This window comes from Bos indicus, chromosome 1, assembly GCF_029378745.1.
Source record: "Bos indicus isolate NIAB-ARS_2022 breed Sahiwal x Tharparkar chromosome 1, NIAB-ARS_B.indTharparkar_mat_pri_1.0, whole genome shotgun sequence".
Lineage (NCBI taxonomy): Eukaryota > Metazoa > Chordata > Mammalia > Artiodactyla > Bovidae > Bos > Bos indicus.
The window spans coordinates 73,795,274-73,812,598 of NC_091760.1; the positions used below are offsets into that span (position 1 = coordinate 73,795,274).

Genomic DNA, 17,325 nt, shown 5'->3' on the forward strand with positions numbered 1-17,325 from the left:
GTTCATGGCCTCAGCATCTTCCTCCTGGTTCAGGCCTGGTTTATTTGTTCTCATTTCCTATTGGTTTCTCCTGAGGAAGCCATGTTCAGCCAGCAAGTCCAGGAACTGAGAGGGACACAGAGATGGATAAGATACTGTTCCTGACTTAAGGAACTCGTTGGGATGGGGCACCAGCAGCCCTGCCCTTGTGAAGCCTACTGAGTAGTGAGGAAGCAGACGGGGTCACAGGGGATGCCATATGTGCCTCTGTGGCTGGGCTGGGGAGGAGGCTGGGGAAACCACCGGCATTGGAGGGCGACTAAAGCCGACTCACGGAATCCTAAGGTGGAGGCATGTGAAGTGCGGGAAAGATTTGGATGAGGATGAAGAGCCCTCTAGGTTGCTTGGGCAGCAGCCTGGAAGTAGGAAGGCCAGCGGGGAAGATGAAGAGGCTTGCAGATCAACCTATAGGTAGCATGAGATGGGCACGTGGTCATGGGGTTCAAAGGCAAGCCAGTGTTTGGCACCCAAGGTTGATGCTGGCTTAAAAGTAGTGGCAGTGTCGGTGAGGCAGTCCTGACCCACATGCTCTCTCTCCCCTTGCAGAGGCCATGCTACCGAAGCATTACCTCCTTCTGCTGGTGGGCTGCCAGGCCTGGGCTGCGGGTTTGGCCTTCTATGGCTGCCCGAGCGAGTGCACCTGCTCCAGGGCCTCCCAGGTGGAGTGCACAGGGGCACGCATCGCAGTGGTGCCCACCCCGCTGCCCTGGAACGCCATGAGCCTGCAGATACTCAACACACACATCACCGAACTCAATGAGTCCCCCTTCCTTAACATCTCGGCCCTGATTGCGCTGCGGATAGAGAAGAACGAGCTGGCCCACATTGCTCCCGGTGCCTTCCGCAGCCTCGGCTCGCTGCGCTACCTCAGCCTTGCCAACAACAAGCTCCAGATCCTGCCTGTTGGCCTCTTCCAGGGCCTGGACAACCTCGAGTCGCTCCTGCTGTCCAGCAACCAATTGGTGCAGATCCAGCCGGCCCACTTTACCCACTTCAGCAACCTCAAGGAGCTGCAGCTGCATGGCAACCACTTGGAGTACATCCCTGATGGGGTCTTTGACCACCTGGTGGGCCTCACCAAGCTCAATCTGGGCAAGAACAGCCTCACCCACCTCTCACCCCGGGTCTTCCAGCGCCTGAGCAACCTTCAGGTCCTCCGGCTGTATGAGAACAGACTCTCAGACATCCCCATGGGCTGTTTTGATGGGCTCAGCAACCTCCAAGAGCTGGCCCTGCAGCAGAACCAGATTGGAATGCTGTCCCCTGGCCTCTTCCACAACAACCGTAACCTCCAGAAGCTCTACCTGTCCAACAACCACATCTCCCAGCTGCCCCCCGGCATCTTCCTGCACCTGCCCCAGCTCAACCAGCTCACGCTCTTTGGGAACTCCCTGAAAGAGCTCTCTCCTGGCATCTTTGGACCCATGCACAACCTGCGGGAGCTGTGGCTCTACGACAACCACATCACCTCCCTCCCGGATAACGTCTTCAGCAGCCTCAGCCAGCTTCAGGTCCTGATCCTCAGCCGCAACCAGATCAGCTACATCTCCCCGGATGCCTTCAACGGGCTGGTGGAGCTGCGGGAGCTGTCCCTCCACACCAATGCACTGCAGGAGCTGGATGGAAGCATCTTCCGCATGTTGGTCAACCTGCAGAACATCTCCCTGCAGAACAACCGCCTTCGGCAGCTCCCTGGAAACCTCTTCGCCAACGTCAATAACCTGTTGACCATCCAGCTGCAGAACAACCAGCTGGAGAACCTGCCCTTGGGCATCTTCGATCACCTGGGGAAGCTGTGTGAGCTGCGGCTCTATGACAACCCCTGGAGGTGTGACTCAGACATCCTTCCGCTCCACAATTGGCTCCTGCTCAACAAGGCCAGGCTGGGGACAGACAGCGTCCCTGTGTGCTTCAGCCCAGCCAGTGTCCGTGGCCAGTCCCTCATCATCATCAATATCAATGTTGTTGTCCCCAGTGTGCAGGGCTCAGTGGTCCCCGAGGTGCCCAGCTACCCAGGGATGCCGACATACCCGGACACGTCCAGCTACCCCGACACCACCTCCATCTCCTCCACCACTGACTTCACCAGCCCCTCACAGGACTACACCGATCTGACCACCATTGAGACCCCCATTAGTCGTGGCCCGGGGGACATGCCCCAGGCCCAGAGAGGGCTGGCCATTGCCGCCATTGTCATCGGCATCATTGCACTGGCCTGCTCCCTGGCTGCCTGCATCTGCTGTTGCTGCTGCAAGAAGAGGAGCCACGCGGTCCTGATGCAGATGAAGGCACCCAATGAGTGTTAGAGAGGAGGGCTGGAGGAAGGGCTAGGGGACGGTGGGACCCCAGAGGACCTGGGATTTCACCGTGCTGCCTTCACCTCTGGGTCCACAGACCATCCCCTGTCCCTCTCTCTCGGGTTCCCTAGAGAAAGGCATCCCTACCTTTTCCTGACCTGCCTGGTTCTCCTGTAGATGAGGTTCTGTCAGAACCTTCTTACTACCAGGGAGATCTAACCTGCCATGGAAAAAATCCTGTGGTGGTCCCAATTCACATGCCTGGGCTTATTTCCAGAAAGCCCCTCCTCTAAAGCTCACCAGCTCTCCTCCAAAACGTGCCTTCCCTGTGTCTGTGCCCCCACTGGCCTCCATAGACACAGTTATCACACACCTGCCACTTTGTGGAAATAGTTCTCCACCGGGACAGCCCCTCTCCCAAGTATTATGTAAGTTGATTCCCCTTCTTTGCTCGTCTTGTTTGTGGCATGGCTCCACCCTGTCCCCTCAAATGAAAAGTCTCTCTTCATTTCCTGCCCCTGAAGACAAGGTGACTTTTCTCCTCAAAGGAGGCTTCAAACCTTTTAGCTGCTTTTCCAAGAACTGCCAAATGCCCTGGCTTTCAGGATGCTATGATAGAAAGAAAGGGAAAACTGAGGCTGCTCAGTTTCTGAAGACAGAGCCATCATCAGTATCTGTCTTGTGATTTTTATCTGGAAAAAGAAGAAAGGCACCGGTGAAACAAGTTTTGCCTCTTTAGAGAATATTTCTGAACTGCAAACTTTGCTTTGAAAATTTTAGTCCTTTAAGGAATAAAATCATGTAGAAGTTCTGACCTCCCCAAAACATGAAAGTCAGCTTATTGGTATTGGATGGAGAAAGCAGTCTGGTACCTGGGGATCCTTGTGTTCACCTGCAAGGTTTTTCTCTTCTAACTGTTTCTGGAAATGTAACCTACATACAGAAAAGTGGGAGCATGCTAGTGTAAGGTTTGATGGATTTTCACAAACTGTACACACCTGTGTGATTAGTACCCAGTTCAAGAAACGAGACATCACCAGGATCCTCCATCTGGGGCTTTTACTGGAGAAGACTGGGGCTTGTGGAGATGGTATGGACTTACCTGGAAACTGGCTCCCCACAGACCAGGATAGGCCCCTGCCTGCCCTCCCCCTGCAGCCAGTCCTTGCAAAGGCCCAGCTACCAGCAGTGGAGGAGAAGATGTAGGTATACTCTGGCCTGAACAGGAAATTGTATTCAATGCCAGACCTTCAGGCATCCAGACTGGGCAGGTCAGAAGCATCTCAACTAGAGAGGCCCATGCAACCACACACCCTACCCTGCCAACAAGCTGTCTGTTGCTCACTGGAGGTTCCTCTGCTTGGGCCTTTTATGGGCATGAGATGCCCTATATCTGTTTTTAATTTTCACTCTGCATCTGGGGAAGTGAAATAGCTTAGGGATGAGATCCTTTAATTGGACAGCCAAGTATAATAGAACCCAGCAATCCTTCTGGTCATGGTAAAATTCTTCATAGACATTACAGTCAGCTAGAAACTGAACTTCAGCATTCTCACACACAGCAGGCAACACGGATACACAGACAGGTCAGACTGGGTCAGGGACCACTCTGGAGCTTCCCCCTGCCTGTAGTCTGGTTACAACAGTTGAGTGCTTTGGTTCAGTGTTGCAGTCACATGAATACCTGCCCTGGCCACCATTCCTGCTGCACACATATTCACAGTGGTAAAGAAAGGACACTCATGACGATGCATGTCTTTCTCTGGACAACTGGTATACCACTTTAGAAATAGAAACAGTGAAATGGAGACTTTCAGGTGTCTGTGTCTTCCCATAAAAGAGCTGAAGCCAATACTGTACAGATTTGGAAATCTGCCATCAATCCTGACTGGCCTTTACTAGTTCCCTCTGCTGCACGAGACAAATAAGAAATCCACTTTGGCCTTAACAGCATTGTGCTGACGGGCCCCGATGAAGAGTCCAGGAGCAGATGTGTGTTAAGAGCTAGTGCATTTTGTAGCTTTTCACTCTGTCACAGGAAATCTGGGAGAGATGTTGTTAGAGGCAAAAGACATTATCTCACCAAGGTAAATCCGGGTCTCCAAAATGTTTGCAAAATATGTATAGTACTTGGCAGACATGTACCAGGGTTTGCCAGGGTCCAAAAAGAAATGAGCCTAGAGCTTGGGGCTTGAGCATCATTCCCAATGGTGACCTGCCTTGTTGATCCTGGGCCCCAAAGGGGAAGCGTGGCCTACTCTCCTCCAGACAGGAAGCATGGTTTGGCACTGCATTCTTCAAAGGACTCCGTGTAAGGCGGGTCATTGTGCAAGGGTACAAGTGGGCCAGAGATATCAGAAAGGTAAGGAAGGAGTCTTCGTCATCCAGTGTGACCTGTCAAGCTGAGCCCAGACCCCTGGGTATTAACAGCATTGGCCACGACCTTGGAATATCTTCCTCTCTGGCCCAAGATACCTCATATGTCTCCAGATCAAAGGCTGGCCTGAGGGCAGCTGTCCTCAGATGACTCCCCAGGGAAGCACCCTAGGTGGGGCTGGTGGACCCTTTTCCTGACCTTCTGAGTGCCCCTGGTCTTTTCTCCATCAGAGACGGGAGGGAACCATTGAGCCTTCTCTTCCTTGGCAGGCCATGTGGTCTCTCTAAACCATGTTGTCTGGTCAGGAAGCTGCCGGAAAAGGTGGGTGGAGTTTCCTTTCCAACAGGCTCTTGGCTCTTGGCATTTGCTCACTTCTTGGGGCTGAAGTGAGCTGCTTGGTTCCCCAGAGTTGAGTTCACTTTTCTCCGTAGCTCATTGGCTTCTAGTCCTCCTTGTCAGTTCTCCATTTGGAGTGGAGGGTAAATATTGGAGGAAAGATAATAAAAACTGGTTAGAACCACTGTTTTTCAAAAATGTTTACTCTGCATAGATACCCTTCAAAGCACTTAGCAGGCATTTTCTTTTTAACCCTCACAACAGCCCTGTGCAGGAGTGGTACACGTGTGAGGATCTAAAACCTCTTGCTTCTGCAACATTATTTAACAGGCTGTGAGTGTTCCTTCTCTCTTTAAGCTCATACAAGAATTCATGGCCTGTCCTAGGCTTTCATTGCTAAACCAAGGAAAATGGGAGTCACTGTCTTGTTGCTCCCCGTCATCTTAGCTATTCGACCCCACCTGGTACTGTGTGGATCCAAAGCTTTGTAAATACAGGAAAAGTTAAACTCATCCATCCATTAAAGAAAAACTGGCTTTCCTCAAGGGACTGTTGGGCTGAGTGTATATTTTTCCTCCTCGCCAGGATTTAAAGGCACAACGCCGTTCTCAGAACTCTTCATGGGCGGCAACAGCATTGTCACAGATGTCTGTGTAGTGAAGTGTTAGGAATCATTTCCAGACTCAGGAAGTTTATGAAGAGGAGGCAACTACAGATAACAAGATAACTGGAGTTGCTAGAGAGACATGGGCGGTAGCCTGCCTTTAGCTACGAATCACTCAAAGAAATCAACCCACAGATCCCACAGTTGGAATTGAACTGGAGTTGCTGGGGAGGCAGTGGTGATCTTGGGGAGGAGGTCATGGCTGTGGTTCAGAGAGGGGCGGGGTGGGCACTCCTCCAGGCCAAACTCCTCCCCGTCTGAACTTTCTTCTTCACCCAAGGAGGGATTGTTCTCACCAACTCATCGCCTTCATGCTGCCTTCAAAAGTGGATCGATTTTGCCTCACTTAGGGAACCATTGCAAATAGTCCCAGGTGCTTGGTGATGTATTTAGAGCTTTCTAGGCCCCCAGGGTTTTATAGAGTGTGAGCCCTGGTGGGCGAGGTGGGGGGTCCTTCTTTGCTGGATGCTGCTTGTAACAGATTTGGAGTACAGAATCGACAATAAATGGTATACTAAGGACACATGTGTTCCTATGGGCGCCTTGGCTAAGGGATCTCGCTGTTGATTCTATGCTTGTCACACGAATGCAAGGCTGACCCAGACAGCTCTTCACAGACACCAGATATTCAGGGCTGGGAAAGGCTTTTGGAAAGCGAGTGGGATCAAGATGATGTCTTGAGGTCACTATGGCTGGATGGGGCCTTAGGAATAGGCTCAACCCATTTTATAGATGGAGAAAATAAGATCAGGACAGGAAATGAATTTTCATAGTCACCTAGTGAACTAGTGGCTGAGCTTGCAAGACAACCAGGCCTCCACTCCCAACCTGGAGCTTCTTCTATGTCTCAGAAAGGCAGTGAATTTCCCTCAGCATTCATCAAAGTGCACATGCATTCACACTCATGCACACACAGGTGCACACTAGCTTTGATGGGTAGGACTCTCCTGCACACGTCTGGACTCTTACAGTGCCTAGCACCCAGGCTCAGTGAGCCCCAGGCTCTCAGAAGACACATTGTGAGTGAAAGTGACTCTCCAGGTGTCCAGAAGTCCCTGGGACCTTTTCAGGCCTCCAGGTTCGGGGGTTGTCACCGTTGCTGGTGCAAGTCCAGGGTTTATGAGAAGGGTAATCTTTTCTCTGTCCCTTCATCCCACGGCCGTGCCTGGGAAGAGGGCTTCAAACCATATTTCCTAGGCTCTCTTAGCTCTTCAATCCCTTCTGCCGGGTGTAACCCTGTCCCAGGAGGCTGGACCTGGCGAGGGTCAGTAGTGTATTCACTGTCTCACAAAGCAGGACCCTATCAATGACTGGGACAGGGCGTTATGCACCTTCCCTAACCACTGAGCCCATCCACTCAAGATGGGAGCCTGGAATTCCAACAACGGAAGAACAGTGAGCGCCTATCTCCCATCTCCCAAAAGATGCCTGGAGTTCTTAATACAAACCTGCCCTCCACACCTGCACATCTGCCCAGGGTCCTGCCAGCAGCACAGACCCACTGTTTGATTTCACACAAGTGCATACGAATGAACACACACACTCACACGCTCTCCTCATTCTGCTCTGCAGCCCCTGCATGAATACCTTCAAGGCCAGAAAATCACTGCCTCCTCGTGCAACTGCTTTCATCCCTGGATAATCTCAGCGGTGAATGCGTTCCTGTCCATACTGAGCCAAAATTCACCTCCCTATATCACTCCCCCGTTTTAACTCAGAAAGGGTTTAGAAACATAAGCATTCAATAAACAGCTACAGAAGGACAGCAAAGCTGCAGACCTCTTAGGATTTCTCCTGGCACTGGGAGTCTGCAGGTGCCTGTGGCTGGCTGCCCAGCTGTGGTCAGCCTGTCTAGCACAGGAAGGGATATAAGTTTTAACCCCTGATCCCAGTGCTCACCCCAGAGCAGCCTACTGGGAACTTTCTAGGGCCTGATGGATTCCCCTGGGGTCCTAAAGATGCCAAACCTGTAACCTTGGCTGGATTTTGGCTCCAACAAGGATCTGTCCGTGGTAAGAGTTCAGGGTCGTTTTGTAATCTTCAGAGGCCTTGCCTAGACTCTCTCCTGCTGTCCTGTGACGCTGGTGACATTCCAGGAATGCTCAGGCCACGTGAGGGGAGGAACCTCTGCCTGGAACTTTGATCAGCGCCAGGGCTGCTGGGTTCGTGCTGACCACTGACCACCTCAGAGGCCCTTCTGCTCCAGAGGAAGAGCCAGGGCAGCTGGTCCCCACCTGTCAGCCCCTCACGGTATGGTCACTACAAGACTACAGGGGACATGGGGGCATGGGAGGAATCTGGGGTCCCAGCTCAGGGGCAGGAGATGGGCTGGCCACTTGTCCCAGATTTCAGACCATATGCCCGACTCCAGGCAGGCTGCACCTCTGTGCCAGGGTAGGGGAAGTCCCTGAGGGCTGCTCAGCCCGGGTCGTGCTGCATTGGGGCTGGAGGCAGGTTGTGGCGGGGGAGTTCTGAGATGAGGGTGATCTGGTCCCTGTGCTCAGGCTGCCAGTGAATGGGAAGGATAAGTAGTGTGACACATGTTCCACTTGGCCTGATGCCACCCTTGCTTATGTCTGTCCTTCTGGCATAAAGAGTCAGACACGGCTTAGTGACTGAACAACAACGAAGTCACTAAGTCGTGACTGACTCTTTTGTAACCCCATGGACAGTAGCCTGACAGGCTCCTCTGTCCTTGGGATTTCTCAGGCAAGAATACCGGAGTGGGTCACCATTTCCTTCTCCAGGGGATCTTCCTGACCCAGGGATAGAACTCATGACTCCTGTATCGCAGGTGGATTCTTTACCACTGAGCCATTAGGGAAGCCCATAATTATCAATAGCTCCTCTTTTATTCTCAGAAGTGTCCTGATTTGGATGATAAAGTTGAAATAAAATGTGCATGTGGCTACCTTTTAGTCAAACATTTATTATATACCCTGCACTGTATTAAGTGCTTTATTATTTACCATCTAATTTAGCATATTGTCATCCAACTGAGTGCTAATTTTAATACCAAGGGATGGGCTATAACCAGGCAGTGGGAAATTGAGGCCTAGAGAAATGGAGTGAACTGCCCAATCCCACGCAGCCAGTAGGGAGTGGTATCAGAATTTGCACACAGGGTGCAGTGTCAATAGCACCCCAATCCCTGAAGCAGGATGAAGACTAAGGCCCTAGATACAGGCTCACGAGAGCCGCAGACACATTCAGTTCCATTTGGCACCCACGGCCTGAGCACCTATCTGTGCTCAACTTTGAGTCAGGTACTGGGGTGCACGGCCAGGTAAGGGATGCTGCGATCTCAAGACCTCTGCTTCTCCACCGCCATCCCAGAGGCTCCTAGTCAGGTGATGCAACTGACTAGAAGGCAGAGAAGAAGGACCCTCATGGTCAATAGAAGACAAGTTCCTGAGGGACCCAAAGGAGATACAGGCAGGGAAGGCTTCCCAGAGGAAGTGTGACTTATGCTGTCCCGCAGGATGGGGAGAGTGGGGACAGGGAGCGACAGGGAAAGGTCAGGGTGCGCCTTCTAAAGTGGAGGGGACTGTGTAATCAAGGACCAGAGGTGGGGCCCATGGGGAGCATTTGTGGAAAGGAAAGTGCCAGGTTCACAACCTGCTCTTACTTCAGAATGTTCGTTCTCTTCAAGAAACTATAATGGAAAATAATATACAAAAAAGAATGTCTATATATGTCTGACTGAACCACTTTGCTATACAGCAGAGACTGGTACAACATGGTAAATCAACTATACTTCAATTTTTAAAAATTAAGAAAAAAGAAGCTATGACACAGTAGACAGACAAATTTCGTTGAGTCTCTGCAATGTAATTGCAAGGAAGGAAAGAATCAAGGAAGCACCTATTGTGTGCTTGGAACCATGCTTCATGTTTTATATGATTTTCTTAATAACGTTCACTCTTATGACAACAGTGATGTCTGTTTATTATTTTTTAAAGTTGAAAATATATGATTAAGCAAAAGGAAAAAATGAGAATCACCTGCAATTAATTCTGTTCGTCAGTGATAACTGCTGCAAATATGTTTGTGTATAATCTGAAGCCATTGAGTCACTTCGTTAACTTAGCCTCCAGTGTGGGTGGAAGGGTCTTATTATGAATAGCAAAGACATTTCTCTCTTATTACTCAGGATATTCCAAAGGTTTCTGGAGCTCTGTGCCAGGAACCAAGAGGAAGACCAAATATATATTTATTATATCAGAGTATCAGAAACCCATGGCCAATTATCTCATTTAATTGCCACAATAGCCCTAACAGTATGTAATGTGGGTTTTATTTTCACGACTGTTCTCTATTTACAAGTATGGAAACTGGGACTCTGAGGGATTACTGCACTGTGTGTTTTGGGGGGTGGGGGGCGGGGTTTGTTGGTGGGGAGGGGCCTGAGGCAGGAGCCCAGCCCAGGTCCCCCAGCCTCAGCCACTTGGCTTATTTCTCTGGTTGAGAACAAAGGAGACAGGGGTCCCGGGAACCTGGGTGAGGCAGTCAGGGGCTCCAGATGAGCCTTGGAAGCCCTTTTCCTTGCCCCCAGATGTAGTGGAGCCCAAGGGCAAAATCCAACCGTGTTGGTGAGACAGCCCCTGATGTAGATATCCCAGTCAAGGGGCAAGCCCCTGGGGCTTTTTTTTTTTTTTTTTTGGACTGGGCTCTGAGCTCCCATCACCCTCTGGAAGGAGTGAGGGTTGGCTTTGTGGTGGATGACACAGAAATGTACCAACACAAAAGCAATTTGAGAAGAGGGAAGAGTCCATTTGCAGCCAGTTACATCCCCCACCCTCAAAAAGCCAGGCTTCTGTGGCTTGCTGAAAGCATGGAACATTTTTGTGGGTATCTTGCTGCTCTCTGCACAAATGCAGAGGTGGTTTGTCAGGTGACAAGCTAGAATCTTCCGGCTGCTGCCCCACCGTCCCCTCTGGTGCCAGCCTCCGAGGTACCTAGGCAGGGATGTTCCCCGTCTCCTAAGTCCCTGGTGACCTGCTCTCAAGGGTGGTTTGGGGAAGGGGCCCAAGTCCAGGACATCCTGACCAGAGTCATCAGAATCCAAGCTCCACTAAACCAAGCACAAAACAGTGACCCATTTCCGCTGGCTGGGAGGAAAGAGCCAGAAAGTTTTTAAAGGGGCCTCTCTCGGGTCTACCAGTGAGGCGCTCGGATGATCCCATCCGTTTCTCCTTAGCTGACTCCTGTGGCTACTTCAGCCCAGAGCTGGGGCTGGCCTGAGCTCCTGTCACTGGGAGTCCTCTCTGTGCCTAGCTCTGGGTTGGGAGCTTTCAGTGCGTTTTCTTACTCAGTCCTCAGAACCCATGAGGAAGGTAGTGTTGAAGTTTGCTATTTTGAAGATAAAGAAATTGAAGCACAGAGAGTTTAAGTAATTTAGCCAAGGCCACACAGCTAATAAGGGGTGGAGATAAAATTTGAACCCAGACTGTCTGACATTAGAGCACAAACTCTTAGCCATTCTAGAGGGATGTGAGAGTGAGTCTTGGGCTGGGAGTGGATCATCAGTGTTTGGAAACCATCAGTGTTCTCACTGTGACTACTATCCTCCACTTCCTTCTGCCCCAATAGACTGGGGTACAAGGATCTTGCCCTGAAACTTTTGAGGCCCTGTTCTGGCTCTCCTCTTACCATGGCACCCCAAAGAGTGAGAAGTTTGCAAGATCAAAGGGATATGCCCAACCAGAGGTTTCAACCATATTTGAAACCCTGCTGCAGGGACCCAGGACCCAGGGCTTATGTGGGGCACATCCCAGCTTCATCTTCCCTAAGCCGACTCTTGTCATGGAAGTGCATGCCCGTAGGCTTGTGGGGTGCTGGGGCAACTATGGGCTCTCTACTTACAGTACCGGAGAGAGTTGGGTGGGAAGAGGAGGGACCAGGCAGTAGGCCAGGTCCCTTGTTTATGTTCACTGTGGGTCTCGGGAATGTGAGGAGGGGTCTGCCTGTTCCAGGAGCCTTGTGGTGTCGCTGCAAGCACCTGGCTGAAAGCTCAGGCCATGGGAATAGATTCTGGCCTGCACTTCTTAACTATAGCTCCCAGTCGCTCTAGCTCTGGAAGCCCTGGTTTCCCTGTTCTGGGAGTGTCTCCATCTGCCAAGGATCATGATGAGAGCTCTAGGAGCTAGCAGGTGGGATTCGCCCCTTAGCTCAGCTCCCTATATCAGAGAGGCTTCCCCCACCTCCCCCAGCCGTGCTTGAGCCTAAGCTGATTTGTTTACACTTGATTTTCTGTGCCTCTGATGCCATAGTTTTGACTCAAGTCTTGAATTCTCTAGTTATGTCTTCTTTTGGAAAATTATAAAGGGTATTATTTCCAAGTTACAGTGGGTTAGAAGTTAGAGGCACAGAGTGGGGTAGGTGGGGCACAGTCTCCCCATGACCCCTCGTTCACGGGCACCTCCTGCTTTGGTCACAGCTCTTCCAGCAGGAGCGATCAGGGAGACCAGATCTCGGTTCTAACCAAGGGCCCACTGTGGACCCCTGGGAGCCTGGCCTTTCTCTCTTGACGAAGCTGGCCAGATGGTCCCTGGGGACTTTGTGTCCATTCTAATGGGATTTCTCCCAGAAACTGCCCTTTGAGAAGCAAAGACTGAAGGGGTTAGCAGGAAGAGGCCCGGCATGTTGATAACATCACAGCATGTTACAGACAAGAATTGCTCCTCTCTTACCCTCTGGTTGGCAGGGGTGTAGGCAGGAGGGCTCAGGACCACGTTCATGCCTGGCTGTGGTCATTCTCTCCAGGCTGGAACCATTCTGGGAGAGGCAGTTCTGCCCTAAACGCTGCTCATCCCAACTGTGGAGGAGTTGGTTCAAGAAACTCTAGCCAAGCCCACCGTGCGTCAACACTGTGCTGGATGCTGAGCATAGAGTGATGACTCTATGCTAGACAGCGATCACTCTATCTTCTCACAAAAAAGACAGCTGTGAGAATCCATTCTTCAGAGGACCATGCTAGGTTGCTAAGATGCGGCCAGGCGCCTCCTTCCTGGGGTCAGGGAAGCCTTCTGTGAGGATCCCCAGGGGTTTGTGTAGGAGTCGAGGGGCAGCCCAGGTGGCAGATATGAGTGGGTGAGTGGAGGCGACCATGGCTACCCCATCCTTCTTTAGCCAGGTCCTGTGCATCCAATCTTGAGAGGATAAGTCTCAGGCTAAAGCTGAGCTCTGTAACTCTGGTCTGGGGGTGGGGGCGATAGGACCAGGAGGCTTGTCCCTTTCCCTAGTGTGTCCTGCGTGGCAGTCTGGTGCCATCACTGTTAGAGACCTTCCTAACCTCTGTATAAAATCCACTTCCTGTGGCTTACATAGGAGCCTCCAGGGAGTTATGTGCTTTCTTAGGGAGAAATTGTTCCTTCTCTATTGATTAGGCAGAAAAATTCCTGGGAAAACTGAGGTTATTGAGTGTCTGAATGGGAAGAGGTCTCAGGCGGCTTTTTGAAAGCACTGTGTTTGCTTGTGGAGCCCTTTGGCCCAAGCTGAATCTTGTGATGGAGAAGGCAGCCAGCAGAGGGCAGCAGAGAGACAGCCAGCAAAGTGTGCTTGGGGCCTGCTGCTGCTGCTGTCGCTTCAGTCGTGTCTGACTCTGTGCGACCCCATAGATGGCAGCCCACTAGGTCCTCTGTCCCTGGGATTCTCCAGGCAAGAATACTGGAGTGGGTTGCCATTTCCTTCTCCAATGCATGAAAGTGAAAAGTGAAAGTGAAGTCGCTCAGTCGTATCCGACTCTTAGCGACCCCATGGACTGGAGCCCACCAGGCTCCTCCATCCCTGGGATTTTCCAGGCAAGAGTACTGGAGTGGGGTACTCTTGCCTTCTCTGGTGCTTGGGGCCAAGGCTCCCCAAAAGGGAGCCAATTGAGCTCTTGGCTGAAGATAGGTAAACTGAAAAAAATTATGATTTATATTGTGTAAGGGTTTTCTCTTTTTTCTGCCTTTCCTTCTTTCTGTCTTTAAATATATTCTATCCAAAGGGCATTTTGTTATTCCTCCTTTTTTTGGTGTTCAAATAATCTTTTCTGTAATGATGGTGGTTTGCACCCTTTAACGATAGTTAACACAGCTTATTAATTACACTTTCAGACACTGTCCTAAAATCTTTACCTATATTTACTCATTTAATCCTCCGATTATTCCAACATGGTTAGCACATGGTTATTGTTCTCATTTTACAGATAAGGAAGTTGCAACACACATCCAAGGCCACATAGCTAGAACACTGGAATGAGCTGGGATTCCAATGAACAGAACTTGAATCACTATGCGCCACCTACATGTTGATGTGGGTGGGAGCAATAGTGACCTGGTGGTGCAAACCCCATAATGAGGCAATTAAGACCCCGTTGGTCTTGTCATGTGAGAATGTGAGCCCAAAGCCCCTAAGTCATCCTGAAATCTGGAAACATTTAATGTGCTATTTCTCAGTGTCAATATGCCAACTAGTGGTTCATACATTAAAAAAAAAAAAAAAAATTGAGTGGTAAGGGAAATAGGATTATAAGCTGTATCACCAATTTGTGACCTGTGAATGGATACTGGTATTCAAAAAATTGTATATTTAGTGAACTATAAACTTGGTTGCTTTCCCTTATTTAAAGCAACCCCCCCCCCCCAAAAAAAAATACCTACGGGTCTGTAGAATATGCGCCTCTGGGACCTTCTTGTCCGCATAGTGTTGGAAAGTTTTGTGGGCTCCAAGGTGCTGGTGATGTGAGGGGAGCATTTTGACGGCAGTGCTGAGGAGAACACAGACTCATTTCAAGATAAGAGCCCATCATATCCCGTTGGCTGCTCTCAGCCTCAGCTATGCAAAGAGCTGATGGGAAGAACTCCTCATAATTAGGTTCTGGAATGTGCTGAGGTTTGGAAGCTCAGGAAAAGTTATGGTTTAAAAATTTCCAACTCAGGAATAATCTGCCCATATCTTACGTATTATCTTAAAAATTCTGCAGTACCCATGGTCTCCTTTCATACCCTTCTTCCATGCCTTTTGGTCTTATTCCTACCTCTTTCCTTTTCACTGGTGGCTCAGATGGTAAAGTATCTGCCTGAAATGCAGGAGACCTGGGTTTGACCACTGGGTCAGGAAGATCCCCTGGAAAAGGAAATGGCAACCCACTCCAGTATTCTTGCCTGGAGAATCCCATGGATGGAGGAGCCTGGTGGGCTACAGTCCACGGGGTCGCAAAGAGTCGGACACGACTGAGTGACTTAATCGACTTCACTTTCACTTTCCACCTCTTCCCTCCAATCTGGAAAGAACACGGCTAGTCCAGGAGACCAGGGTCTAGGTCCTGACAGTAACCCACAGGTGACAGCCTTGCTGTCAGGAGGTTAGAACTGTGGTCTTGCTGATCTTGCAAGGCTGCTGTGAGGCCCTACGAGAACAACTATCAGAAGTATAAGCAGGCTCCTGGCTCTCTGATGGGTGTGCTGGTCACTGGGCTGCCTGCCCTCGATGAAGGTGCTGCTTTTGTTTTTCTTTCCCATTCGGGTGTAGGAGATGCTGCCCGGAGCCTGGCTGTGCTGGGCCTGCCTCCTGCTCCTGGCCAGGCCCACCCTGCCCTGCCCCCAGGGCTGTGACTGCTTCATCCGGGAGGTGTTCTGCTCGGATGAGGGGCTCGCCGCCGTCCCACTGGACATCCCGCCACACGCCACAGACATCATCTTTGTGGAGACCTCGTTCACTGTGGTGGGCTCCAGGGCCTTCAGCAGCAGCCCCAACCTGACCAAGGTGGTCTTCCTCAACACCCGGGTGTGCCACTTCAGGCCGGATGCCTTCGGGGGCCTTCCGGGGCTCCAGGATCTGGAGATCACCGGGGGCAACTTCTCCAACTTCAGCGCCGACATCTTCTCTAACCTGATCTCGCTGAGCAAGTTCACCCTCAATTTCAACATGCTGGAGGCTCTGCCCGAGGGCCTCTTCCAGCACATGGATGGCCTGGAGTCCCTCCAGCTGCAGGGCAACCGGCTCCAGACCCTGCCCCAGAGGCTTTTCCAGCCTCTGAGATGTCTTAAGACCCTCAACCTAGCACAGAACCTCCTGGCCTACCTGCCCGAGGAGCTCTTCCACCCCCTTGGCCGCCTGCAGACCCTGAGGCTGAGCAACAACCAGCTGGCAAGTCTGCCCCGGGGGCTCTTCAGCCGTCTGGGCAGCCTGCAGGAACTCTTCCTAGATGGAAACTCCATCTCCGAGCTGCCCCCAGAAGTGTTCGCTCAGCTCTCCTGCCTGGAGAAGCTGTGGCTGCAGCACAATGCCATCGGTCACCTGCCTGGGTCTGTCTTCTCGGCCTTGCCCAACCTGACCTTCTTGAGCCTACAGGGCAATGCGCTGCAGACACTGCCTGCCGGCCTCTTCACCCAGTCCCCCGGCCTGGTCAGCCTGTCCCTGTCCCACAATCAGCTGGAGACAGTCCCCGAGGCAGCCTTTGCCAACCTGACCAGCCTTGGGTCCCTCATGCTCTCGCACAATGCCCTCACCCATCTGCCGGCCGGTGTGTTCAGAGGCCTCAAGGGGCTGGTCAAGCTCTACCTGAGCAGCAATAACCTGACGGTCCTGCACCCCGCCCTCTTCCAGAACCTGTCCAAGCTCGAGCTGCTCAGCCTCTCCAGGAATCTCCTGACCACGCTCCCTGAGGGCATCTTCGACACCAATGACAACCTGTTCAACCTGGCCCTGTATGGGAACCCCTGGCAGTGTGACTGCCACCTGGCCTATCTCTTTAGCTGGCTGTATCAGTACAGCGACCGGCTCTTCAACATCCAGACCTACTGTGCCGGCCCTGCCTACCTCAAGGGCCAAGTGGTGCCCGCGCTGAAGGAAGAGCAGTTGGTGTGCCCCATCACCCGGGACCACCTGGGCTTCCAGGCTGCTCCGGGGCCACAGGACAGAGAGCCAGGGGGCGCCTGGGATCTGGTTGCGGAGGAAAGGGCGGCCAGGAGCCGGTGCACCTACAGCAATCCCGAGGGAACCGTGGTGCTGGCCTGTGACAAGGCCCGGTGTCGCTGGCTGAACGTCCAGCTGTCCCCCAGGCAGGGCTCGGGCTCCCCAGGACTACCCATCAATGCCAGTCGGGAGTGGGACTTGAAGTCCAGCTGTGGCTCTGTGAGGGTCACTGTGTCCATTGAGGCTCTGGCAGGGGAGCCATAGGTGCAGGGCAGATGGACCAGGACCCTAGGCAGATGGCCTCTGAGCCCAACTGGGCAAGAGATGGTGAGGGGAGCTGAGCGGGTTCTTCAGATTCGAGGGGTGGAGTTGCATCTCCAAGGTGGAGGAGGGGGCGTGGCCGGCTCCACCACCCAGAGCCTCCTTCATTACCCTGGTCTCTGAGAATGATACCTAACAGGACCTTCTGCAAGCTTTGCAAAGCTCCCATCAAAGCTGCGTTGTGGTCTGGAGAATAAAGTAATGCGGCTCCCCTGATGTTTTTCTGTTATTTAATACTCACCCCTGTCTCACCTCCACCCTGAGATACGAAGGCTCTGTTTCCCCAAAACGGGGGCCAACCTCTCTTGACATCCAGTTCAAGGGCCAATGTCTGTTTCTACTCCTCTGCCTCGAAACGTGGTGGGTTTTTTTTTTTAATTGAAGGATAA

The 17,325-nt window shown here is 51.8% G+C and overlaps 2 protein-coding genes across 2 annotated transcripts; both read left to right on the top strand.

Moving 5' to 3' along the window:
* The first annotated feature begins 581 nt into the window (after window positions 1–581).
* On the top strand, window positions 582–6,217 carry LRRC15 (leucine rich repeat containing 15). Its single transcript, XM_019957806.2, has one exon. It carries the CDS (start codon window positions 591–593, stop codon window positions 2,343–2,345), a length of 1,755 nt encoding a protein of 584 aa, XP_019813365.2. The 5' UTR covers window positions 582–590; the 3' UTR covers window positions 2,346–6,217.
* Window positions 6,218–7,806: 1,589 nt separating this feature from the next.
* On the top strand, window positions 7,807–17,152 carry CPN2 (carboxypeptidase N subunit 2). Its single transcript, XM_019957818.2, has 2 exons — window positions 7,807–7,963; window positions 15,230–17,152. The coding sequence occupies exon 2, from the start codon at window positions 15,233–15,235 to the stop codon at window positions 16,877–16,879; it is 1,647 nt and encodes a 548-aa protein (XP_019813377.2). The 5' UTR covers window positions 7,807–7,963; window positions 15,230–15,232; the 3' UTR covers window positions 16,880–17,152.
* Window positions 17,153–17,325: the final 173 nt, after the last annotated feature.